This window comes from Eurosta solidaginis, chromosome 1, assembly GCF_040869045.1.
Source record: "Eurosta solidaginis isolate ZX-2024a chromosome 1, ASM4086904v1, whole genome shotgun sequence".
Taxonomy (NCBI): Eukaryota; Metazoa; Arthropoda; class Insecta; order Diptera; family Tephritidae; genus Eurosta; species Eurosta solidaginis.
Genome location: NC_090319.1, coordinates 350,846,334 through 350,857,219, shown reverse-complemented (window position 1 = coordinate 350,857,219; position 10,886 = coordinate 350,846,334). Strand labels below are relative to the sequence as shown.

Below are 10,886 nucleotides of genomic sequence, written 5' to 3'. Positions count from 1 at the left end.
CCAATAGCGATTATAGCGATTGGCGATTTTCCTTCAGCATGAAATTCTAATACTAATAGTGATAATGGGGATGCAATCATCGAGAGTGAAATATCGTTCATCACTACTCATCTGTGTGCTTTACTTTCCGACTGGGTAAAAAAGTTTATTGGATACAAAAAGGAATAATGAAAAAATGGGGATAGTTGTCTTAAGAACTGCACAACGAGAAAAATTTCTCGTCAACAGATAGTGGTAAATAAGAGCGAAAAAAGTATGCTTTTCGTGCTTAGAAATTGTGGAAACGGCGAACGGAACAAAGCAAACTAGTGTAACAACAATTTCGACGACGAAGTGAGGTCCAATAATTGCAAAAAATGGTTTTTCAATGGGCGTGGGAAGCACATCAGGATCCCAAATTGTTAATCTTTCGGTGAGGGCTATACATATGGAAGTCACCCTACATTCTGAAGGTCCACTTGGAGGAACAGTACTAAAATGTTACTCGTGTGGCGTACGTAATGTATATGAATTGGGATCAAGGACAATGGAAGCCACTTATAACTAACTGATCGTTCGTTTTTGCCGTGGTTGGTTAAGGTGCCTACCGAGCAAGAGCAGTGGCGTGCACGACAAATATCAGCAGCACAAATAAACAAATTAGAGGAATTATGGGAGGAAAATATTGATGCAACATTTCAGGATTTAGAGAAGCCAAGTATAGATACTGAACCATCACAGGTTCCATTGCGTTATGAAGATGGTTATCAATACGAGAAATTTTTTGGTCCACTTGTGCGCCTAGAAACAGAATACGATAAAAATTTAAAAGAATCGCAAACACAGGAGGGTATAGAAATAAGATGAGACGTTGGCCTAAACAAAAAAACAATAGCATATTTTACGCTTGCTAAAACTGATACGGACATGAAACTAATGCATGTGTTATTCATAAGTTAATACTTCCAGGCTGTAGCCGTTAACAGTTTTATAAAATTTATGTTTTTGATGGAAAAATAAAAGAATTATAGAAACATCCCTGCAAAAACGCTCCACGTCATTTTACTAGTCATTTTACGGTCATTGTGACTTTCTGCAGCGGTTATATTCATAGTCACGTTTGCATGGGCGTGATTAACTTTTGTGACCAAATTTTCCGTTTCGTTCCTATTAATGTGATCGTGCATTCCGCTCCCACTTATAGGATGTGAGCATAGCACTGTGCTGCTCACACACGTCACAATGCTCGTCAATTGGCGGTCATTTTTTCGTCATTTCACTCTACATTTTCGAGCCATTTGACAATCAATTTTACTGCGGTTTTACCATTTATATAACCGCCATATAACGTGAATTTTACCTGCAGATTTACTTTACCTGGAGCAGCCATATGAATAAAATATGAACCAAAAAAATTGAATATTCAATATTTATTATTTTCAATATTATTATATATGTACATGAAATTGGAACTTATATTAATCCAGTTCATATAAAACAGAAGAACTTTAATAATAAATAAACTCGCTTAATTGGTGTTTGTTTTCCAATCAAAAAAATAATATTAAGCTTTAGACAAAACTCCAATTATTTGAATAATCTACAACTTAAAGCTTAGTAGAAATTCAGATCAAGAATATTCAAAGGTGTCGTGGATCCGATTGTTGTCGTAATTGATGAACTTAAAAATGTACGACTAGTAATTGAGTCAGACTTATTATTGTTCTAAATCTAATCATTCAAGCAATAATTCTGCAACCCATAGCAGGAGTATTGATTGGTTTCAAATCTAATTCCAACAGCAATCGTACCACGACATACTTTATTATATATGCACATGAAATTGTAACTTAAATTAATACAGTTCATATAAAGAAAAGTAAGTACTTTAATAATAACATAAACTCTCTTAATTGGTTTTTGTTTTCCAATTGAAATCTTTTCTAAGCGAGCAGAAAATAATTTTAAGCTTTAGAAAAAACTCCAATTATTTGAATAATCTACAACTGAAAGCTTAGTAGAAATTCAGATTAGGTTTACTCTTTTTTCAGATCAAGAATATTCAAAGGTGTCGTAGAATCCGATTGCTGTCGTAATTGATGAATTTAAAAATGTACGACTTGTAATTAAATCAGACTTATTATTGTTCTAAATCAAATTATTCAAGCAATAATTCTACAACCCTTAGCAGGAGTATTGATTGGTTTCAAATCTAATTCCGACAGCAATCGTATCACATCCCTTATTATATATGTACGTGATATTGCAACTTAAATTAATACTGTTGATATAAAGAAAAGTAAATACTTTAATAATAAATAAACTCTCTTAATTGATTTTTGTTTTCCAATTGAAATCTTTTCCTGTGCAAGCACATCGCTAACCTGTTGGCAAAAGATATGATTATACGGTCTTCGATAGATAGTCGGACGAGCCGTTACTCGGCGAAGTAGATATGACCGTTGTGTCGGTGGCAGCTGTTCAAACGGCAGTTTCTAACGTACAGTGTGATGAATGCTTCACTGCCTTTTCCAATTGCTTGGCGCCAGCAATTTTTGCTGTTTGTAAAGCTTTAGCTGTAATGCAAATATATAGATGGGTTAAAGTGGTTTTCGTATGTTATTCAACAACTCACCCTATACCATCATCACAGCCTCCTCATCGATTTTGAATATGTGTACTGTTTCAGTATTCAGACCCAGTTCGTTTGATGCAATATTTTCGATTTGATGAATATGTATACTATCCGTTAGGCAGACAATTAGGTGCGTTCGATTCATTCATATACTGTGGGTATTTGAGCCGTAGACGCAATTGATATATTGTAACATTTGTAAACAGTTGGGTTTCTCTGCTGTCACCATCACCACTAGAGAGCTATTGAAGAAACGCTCGACCAAGATATGTTGCGATTTACACGCATAGATTTTTTCCACCTTGTCAGTTATTGATGGAGAAAATGCGAAAGCCATATTTACCATCCAATACGGAAATGGAACTGTGGAGGAAGAAACATTTTATAAAATTTAATAAAATCAATAAATGATAGTTGTGTTAAAATGGGGTAAAGTATCGTATGTTAAAGTATAGCGAAGTTTGAATAGGTCTCATTCTTCATTACTAGAAACATGTACGAAGGTACCTCGTAAGATATTAAAAATCCTCAACGCTTTTTTGCAATAACTTAAAAAAAACTCATATTCATCAAATTTCTGTTTTTCTTCTACATATCAATAGCTACCTTTACCACCAGAAGGAGTCACTATTGCTTCTACACCTATGCTATTGTTTCCTACACCGATGAGCTTTGTAATAAAATAAACAGCTATCTCCCCAATCTATCCAGTTTTGTCGCCTTGCGAAACCTGATATTGTAACCAACCAAATCATCGGTGATCTTATTTAAAACATGGCCGCGCCAAATGTCGACCATATGACATTACCCTACCGACTGTCTTACACCTTAAAATTTTGGGTGTGACTTTCATCAGGATCTACATTTTGGTGAGCACGCAGCCGCAATTGTTCCGAGAATTCAGAGCCGTACCAAAATCCTCAAATCCCTCGCTGGCAATACCTGGGGAAAGGATAAAGAAACGCTCATGACTACACACAAAGCAATTAGCCAGCCGATTAAGTGCTATGCGTCACCCATATGGTCGCCAAGCCTAAAAATTACCCACTGGAAGAAGCTACAGGCCTGCCAAAATAATGCTATCAGAATTGCCACGGGCTGTCTTCTTATGTCCCCAGAACACCATCTGCATAATGAGGCGCGAATACTCCCCATCAGGGAGAGAAATGAGATGCTGACCAAACAGTTCCTGTTGAATACCCAGAAACCTGAGCATCCCAACAGACATCTGATTGGTCAACCAGCACCGCCTAGGGGCCTAAGGAGTTATCTCCGTAAGCATTTTGAGGAAATACGGCTCCTGAGAACCCAGCCGTATGAAGCGAAAAAACACAAGCAGGTCCTTGGTGAACTCCATAAACAAGCTAGGAATTGCCCGGTGAATCCAGTACTCAAAGAAAAGTATCCAAACCTCGCGGAAGAGGAACACATACTCCCCAGAGAAAAGCGAGTCACTCTAGCTCAACTTCGTTCTGGATACTGTAACAGGTTAAACTCTTACCTATCCAGAATCAACCCCGACATACAAAATGTATGCCCCGCTTGCAATGTGTCCCCACATGGCACCAACCATCTCTTTAATTGTAATGTGGAACCAACGCCTCTAACACCCCTTTCATTATGGTCCCCCCTGTCGAAACAGCAAGTTTCCTTGGACTCCCGTTAGAGGATATTGATGATAATTTCTGATCGGACGCACCTATTGGATGGGGCGAAGCACTGCTACAATAACAACGTGTGAAAGATGGTTGCATCATTCGTTTGTTGCTCCCTGTTGCTTTGCTTATATTTTTTTTTCTCAATTTTAAACAAATTCGCAACAATAACTAAACTTTTAATTTGTTAACAAAAATAGAAATGCGCAACAAAATTTCAATTGGCAAATCAACTGACTTCGAAGATTCGAAATTCCTATTCCCCAATTATTGTTCTCTCTAGGAGAAAAGAATTGGAGGAATTTTTCTGCGGTGCTATTAAGGCAATGACCTTTGACCTCGAGTAATTTTTTTTTAGCTCGAATAGGATAGATGGGGACTTTTAATTTTAATATTTTTATGGTAAACTAGAGGTCCTCACTAAAATTTGACTTTGTAGTAATTTTTGTTATTTTAATTGTCTAAATTAGCCGTTCTAATATTAAAATCGCCACTCTCAATACAAATCAAAAAACAAGTATGAAAAAGTTGTTAACGATACATTGCTTATGGATTCATTTTAAGAGTGCATTAAAAGAAAAAAGTTTTGTTAAGCACATTTTTAAAAAGGAAAGGAAAGGTCGGTAAAAATGAGACTTACCATATATTCATATCGGCTGCTGAGTGGAATATCACCAAATCTCGGCTGCCGTTCCAAAAACTTCCTTTCTCAGAATTCGTTTGAAGAACGCCCTATCTTAGAATTTGTTTCATAAACACTCCAGCTATTGTCAAAATGTGTTGTATTTGAGCTCAGATCGGTCATTTTTGAAGCCAAATCTGAGTTAGGGCATTCTTCAATCGAATTCTGTGATAGGGCTTTTCTAATATACGGGGTTATTCAAATATTTTCTGAGAAAGGTGCTTTTCGAAACGGCACCCGAGACCGGGTGATATTGTTGAGCAGTGCTTCGCCCCACCTAACTGCTACAACAACAACCGGGTGATATTCCAATCAGCAGGCGATATGGATATAAGGTTTCATTTAGTTGTCCCATTTTTACTGAGCTTTTCTTTTTGTGCCTTTCGTTTTACGGATATGTTTAGATATAAGTTTTTTTATTAACTTTTAAAATAAATCCATTTTTAACTGCCGGCCGTTCAAACTCTGAACCCTATTGTATATTCTTACGATTTCAATGAGAATGATTTCCCACACTCTGAGCACGAGTATGGTCGCTCGCCGGTATGCATACGTATATGGCGCTTTAGCTTAGATGAAGTTGTAAAATCTGTGAATTAACGATCAGTAAAATGAATATCATTTACAATCACAGTCTTATAAACCTTTACCCTTGTTGCAGAAATTGCACGTATATTTTCGTTTGGGTTTTGGCGGCTGCTGAATTTTAGTGGCCAAATTTTGCTTTAATTTAGCCTCCTCCTCCTTTAAGGCTGTCATATTTCGCTCCCGCGTTTCTGTATCTTCGTCTTTGTGCGTAGTTAAATGCGTACGTAACTCCGTAAAGTGAGGAAAAGTTGATGGGCAAAACTCACATCTATGAATATTTTTGCCCAGATGTGTACGTAAATGCGACAGCACTGGATCGCTTACAGCAAAGGTGCATTCGCAGTATTCGCATTTGTATGGTTTTCCACCGGTATGAGTACGTATATGACGGCGTAGATTTAGAGCGTTGGTAAAGCTTTTTTTTTAAAGCTTGTTGTCGCTGAAGTTTCACTGCCTTTTTGAGCGCTTTGAAAGCTTATGTGTGATGATGCATCATCACCACCCAAAGAACTATTAGACTGATCTTCGCAATTTTCCTCTAGTATAGTAGATGGTCTGAGAAGTCTCACCATTTTCAAAGGTGGTATCGCCCACTATTGTGGAGTCCCACATTTTAGATGGCGCTTCAATATCTTCTAGTAGTGTTACATCAATACTTTTTAAAAGAGTTTCATTATCCAATTGATGCTGCTCCTGTACGCATAATTCATGCAATAGACGTTGCAGTGATTTTGCTTCTTCATCTATTTCTTGTAGTTCTAAGATTATATTATTAAATTTATACCACGCAATCTTATCAACTTTCAATATGTTGTATATTCACTTACCTTGTTTACAAGGGATTTTAAAATAGTTTCCATCCGCGCTGCGCTTTTTAGCATCTTCTTTAACCATATCCTTGTTCTCGCTATGTATGTATTTAAATAGTGTGCTGTTAGGATCGGATGCTGTTTTATCACACATTTTTTCCAAAGCCATAAAACTTTCATCAGACGTACGTTGCTGTTGGCATTCAAATATAGTTTCGTCACAAGATGCCTTAGTTGAAAAATTATAAGGAATCCTCTTTATAGTGTTTGCATTGTTGGATTTATTTTCATCCTCCATTTCAAATAGTTTGTTCATTGCATTTCCGCTAACAGCAACGTTACTTTCGTGTTGATCTACATTCGCTACATGAGGAGCTGCGCGTGCTTCTAGCAAAGTTTGTAGATCCTCCTCTAAATCCAAGCTAAAGCGTTGGCAAGATACCGGCTCTTTAGCAGGCGTTGTAGCCTTTCTAAATGTGTTCGTGAATCGAGAAAAAAATGTTGAAGATATTGTTTGTATTAATTTTTAATAATAGGTATATATTACCATGCTAAAGTGATTTATCTTTTTAAAAGTAAAGTAATAAAGTTCTACAAGCTAGTAGCTACTTTTTAGTCAAAGATTTGGAAAAATTTCAAATTCTTATATAGTAAGCCAATTTACTCTACTCACTCGAATGGCTTATCATAAACAAGCATGCAATTTTAATGATATATTTATAAGCATTTACCATTGCATGACAAGTAATTTCTTGACTTTTGCACGCCAATCTTTATTTGCTTGAAATTTTTCCAATCCAGACATTTGTATTCAGGAAAATTGAAAAAGAGCAACAAATATCCAAGTTATATTTTGTTGAACCACAGCAGACAAGGCGCGGTAATCTTCCAGGGTTTTCGTTACGAAATATTTTTTCCAGATAAGCTTATACCACTTGAGCACGCTACGTTGTGTTATTATTTTATCCAATAGTTTCTTAATGGTTGCCCCATCATTTGAAATTGTGGCCTTACCACTGGAATCAAAAATATGCTTGTCCATATTACGTGAACCCAATGTAGTGCGTACAGCGTCCACAATTGAATGCGAGGTATTGATGTTGGATATGATGAATATTTTTTACATAAAAACTCATGTACCCAATACAAGTTCAGGCATACCGCCGATAACACACCTTTTAAACGACGTTGTGTCCAAATCACTTAGCGGTTTTTCTTCTATGATTTGTAGCAATTCTTCAACAAACGTTGGATCATGTATGGGATGCGACCAAAGTGGACCGCCCATCTATATTTGGGAATATAAGAAACAATTTGGTGTGAACAATTGGTGCCAGTTAACCCTCTGAAAAAGCGACTGACGCGCCTTTTTGAACGGACATAACCGTTTAAACGGTTAAGCACCAATTAAGTAAGAAGGAAAAAATTTGATTTATTCGAGTTTAAATACTTAAGTGGGATAGCTGAAACTTAGATGATGTTTATCACCGCAATGCGCACAATTTGTATTAACATTTGGTCCAGTTGGTATACCGAATTTTTCTTCCGCATTGCCTTTATCTGAGATCTTGCTTTTTACAATACCCATAGGCTGTAGCGTATAGGTATCACAACCAGTGCATTGAAATACCATTCATTGTTTGCTGTGTTCATAATATAAAGATATGGTAAGTAATTCGATTGTGGTAAAAGGCCAAAATGCTGTATACCAACCTCATGCTATATTTACACTTCGCTTGACTACTATGCATACGCACAAATACGCGTATATAAAAATTGGCAGAAATGCTCAAAAGTGGCTCAATATATTTTCCATAACGATTAGAGTGCGTTTCAATGCAATGCAATAGTATACGCAATCCCATCTCATGGCAGCATTTCATACGCAAAGGCACAGAACTATATTTGGCATTGCAGGCTTCAGGCGTATTGCCTGCCAGCACAGCCATACCATTCGCAGTTACAAGTAATGAACCCCCACTCGTCAGTGATTGTATAGCGCCATCCAGAAAGCGATTCGGACAACCATAAGGATCTAGGTCTATAACATCGAAACGCTTCTCATATGAAGTTGAAAGGTACATGAGAGTCCTATTGCGAATTTTATTATTGATTATTACAGTTAAATAACTAGCTATTGATTCGTATATCAAACCTACATTGCGTCCCCTTCGCTTGGCACAATTAAATGTTCCACTCCATTGTGTCGCATATTTACGCTAATGGAATCTACTGCCACCTTAGATAGATCATTTGCAACAAATTCACGCACGCCTGCTACTTCTTTTGCATAACTTATGCTACGTAAACTTGTTGCAGCAAGCGCTTCCAATATTCACAGTCCATCGTCGTATTTTACACCACCAACCGTGTATGGTTTCTTGTCATTAGCATTGCTTGCTTTCTTTTGTATTTTGTGGATTTTTATGCGCCGCCGCTTCCCGCTCTCTTATCAACCGCTTTGAGTATACATTAAGTACTGAAATACTTAAATCACGATTAAATTCGTGTACTGAATTGTAGAATACGGCCCCGCCGGCAATAATTTCTGTAGTGCTTTCTTTGATCACACGTTCGGGTGCTTTGTCGTTCGTAGCGATCTGTTAATTAATAAAATTTAGGGCGATTTTGTTAATAACGCGAAACATATATTTACCTTATTTTCAGATATTTCCTCAACTTCCATTTTGGCTTTAAACTGCTGTGCATCCAAGTTTTTGTCGGTGGTGGCATATGCTGGCTGCTGCTTTCGTTGAACAGTGAATCGTGGAAACTGTTTCAACAGAGGAAATATTTAAGCAATAAAGATGCACAACGCTGTTTTTTTATAAATCAACGATGATAGCCAGCCTTGGGAGGTTGTTGCTGCTGCTATCGTGGCCTTGCATTACCCGGTTGCTGTTGTGGTATATACCTTGGTATAACTGGATGTGGCGTCATTGCCCCACCTGGTCCAGTTGATGCGAACCACGAACAACAACCACCACGACCTACACTGTTTGGGTTCACTTTGCTGCTGCAAACACACCTCCGTCACAATAATTAATGGAGACCATGGAGGGGTATCTCAACAAGAGAGGCTATTTTATTGCACACATAGTCGTTTTTTTACACCGAATTTTCTAATCTTTTTTTTTTTCAATTTTGGATAATAGATCTTAATGGTAACAGGAATTTTTTTCTTGTATGTATGTGGAAATCAAAATTTACTATTCTGCATTAGAATTGCTCACGATTATTTATGCTATGCTATTACATATTTCACTTTCTTTCTTTATAAAGATGCACACATTGATATGAGTTTTTTTTGCTAAAACACACTTTAGTAGACCAAAAAATATTAAAGAATGCGTATATTAATTTCTGCAAAATGTAAATCACACAAATTGAAAAAATTTTCCACTTTTCTGCAGAATTAGAAATGGCGGATTTTTCGCACGCAAAAATTACGTATTTTGCTATCCCTTTGAAAATAATAGGTGCGAGAGAGCACGATACATTGTGGGAAAGCAAAATTTGTCAGCATGCTATTTCATTTGCACAATTTTTCATTCCAAATCGTCACCCCTGTCAAAAATTCGTGTGGCTGTGTGCGTTTTTGGTCACACGATTTTTGCAGGGATATATCACTCGTCTTATTACTTACTTACTTAATTGGCGCTTAACCGTCTAAACGGTTATGGCCGTCCAACAAGGCGCGCCAGTCGCTCCTTCGCTCCGCCAACCGGCGCCAATTGGTCACACCAAGGGATTTTAAATCGTTTTCCACCTGGTCCTTCCAACGGAGTGGGGGCCGCCCTCTACCTCTGCTTCCATAGGCGGGTTCCGATAGAAACACTTTCTTGGCCGGAGCATCATCTTTCATTCGCATAACATGGCCTAGCCAGCGCAGCCGCTGCGTTTTAATTCGCTGGACTATGTTGATGTCTGCGTATAGCTCGTACAGCTCATCATTAAATCTTCTTCGGTACTCGCCATCGCCAGCGCGTAGAGGTCCATAAATCTTTCGAAGAACTTTTCTCTCGAACACTCCCAAAGCCGCTTCATCTGCTGTTGTCATGGTCCATGCTTCTGCCCCATATAGCAGGACGGGTACGATAAGTGACTTGTAGAGTATGATTTTCGTTCGCCGAGAGAGGACTTTACTTTTCAATTGCCTACCTAGTCCAAAGTAGCATTTATTGGCAAGATTGATTCTTCGCTGGATTTCAGTGCTGATGCTGTTGCTAATGTTGATGCTGGTTCCCAAATAAACGAAGTATTTTACTATTTCGAAATTATGGCTGCCAACAGTAGCGTGGTTGCCAAGGCGCATATGCGCTGACTCTTTGCTCGATGACAGCAGGTACTTCGTTTTGTCCTCATTCACCATCAAACCCATCTTTACCGCTTCTTTTTCCAGCTTGGAGTAAGCAGAACTAACAGCGCGGGTGTTTAGGCCGATGATATCAATGTCATCAGCATATGCCAGTAATTGCACGCTTTTATAGTATATTGTTCCAGTGCGGTTAAGTTCTGCAGCTAGTATAATTTTCTCC

At 37.8% G+C, this 10,886-nt stretch overlaps 1 protein-coding gene across 5 annotated transcripts; it reads right to left on the bottom strand.

Annotated features, from left to right (window-relative positions):
• Positions 1-1,787: 1,787 nt before the first annotated feature.
• Positions 1,788-9,629, bottom strand: LOC137238061 (uncharacterized). 5 transcript variants are annotated; one of them, XM_067762628.1, is made up of 8 exons: positions 8,508-8,577; positions 8,062-8,439; positions 7,524-7,991; positions 6,367-6,818; positions 5,602-6,297; positions 5,376-5,540; positions 2,615-2,977; positions 1,788-2,555 (listed from the first exon to the last, which is right to left on the bottom strand). In XM_067762628.1, exons 3-5 carry the CDS (start codon positions 7,634-7,636, stop codon positions 6,053-6,055), a joined length of 810 nt encoding a protein of 269 aa, XP_067618729.1. In that variant the 5' UTR covers positions 7,637-7,991; positions 8,062-8,439; positions 8,508-8,577; the 3' UTR covers positions 1,788-2,555; positions 2,615-2,977; positions 5,376-5,540; positions 5,602-6,052. The 5 variants fall into 5 exon arrangements, with proteins under 5 accessions (XP_067618729.1, XP_067618728.1, XP_067618732.1 ...); XM_067762627.1 differs by having other exon boundaries at positions 5,441-5,540; XM_067762631.1 differs by lacking the exons at positions 7,524-7,991; positions 8,062-8,439 and adding an exon at positions 9,005-9,629 and having other exon boundaries at positions 5,441-5,540; positions 8,508-8,948.
• Between the last annotated feature and the right edge of the window lie 1,257 nt (positions 9,630-10,886).

Excerpts from the sequence above, each read along its gene's own strand:
- LOC137238061 (XM_067762628.1), bottom strand. The coding sequence starts at position 7,636 with ATGGGCGGTCCACTTTGGTCGCATCCCATACATGATCCAACGTTTGTT. Across the intron at positions 6,819-7,523 it reads GACACAACGTCGTTTAAAAG|AAAGGCTACAACGCCTGCTA; the intron begins GTGTGTTATCGG and ends GAACACATTTAG. Across the intron at positions 6,298-6,366 it reads TAAAATCCCTTGTAAACAAG|AACTACAAGAAATAGATGAA; the intron begins GTAAGTGAATAT and ends ATATAATCTTAG.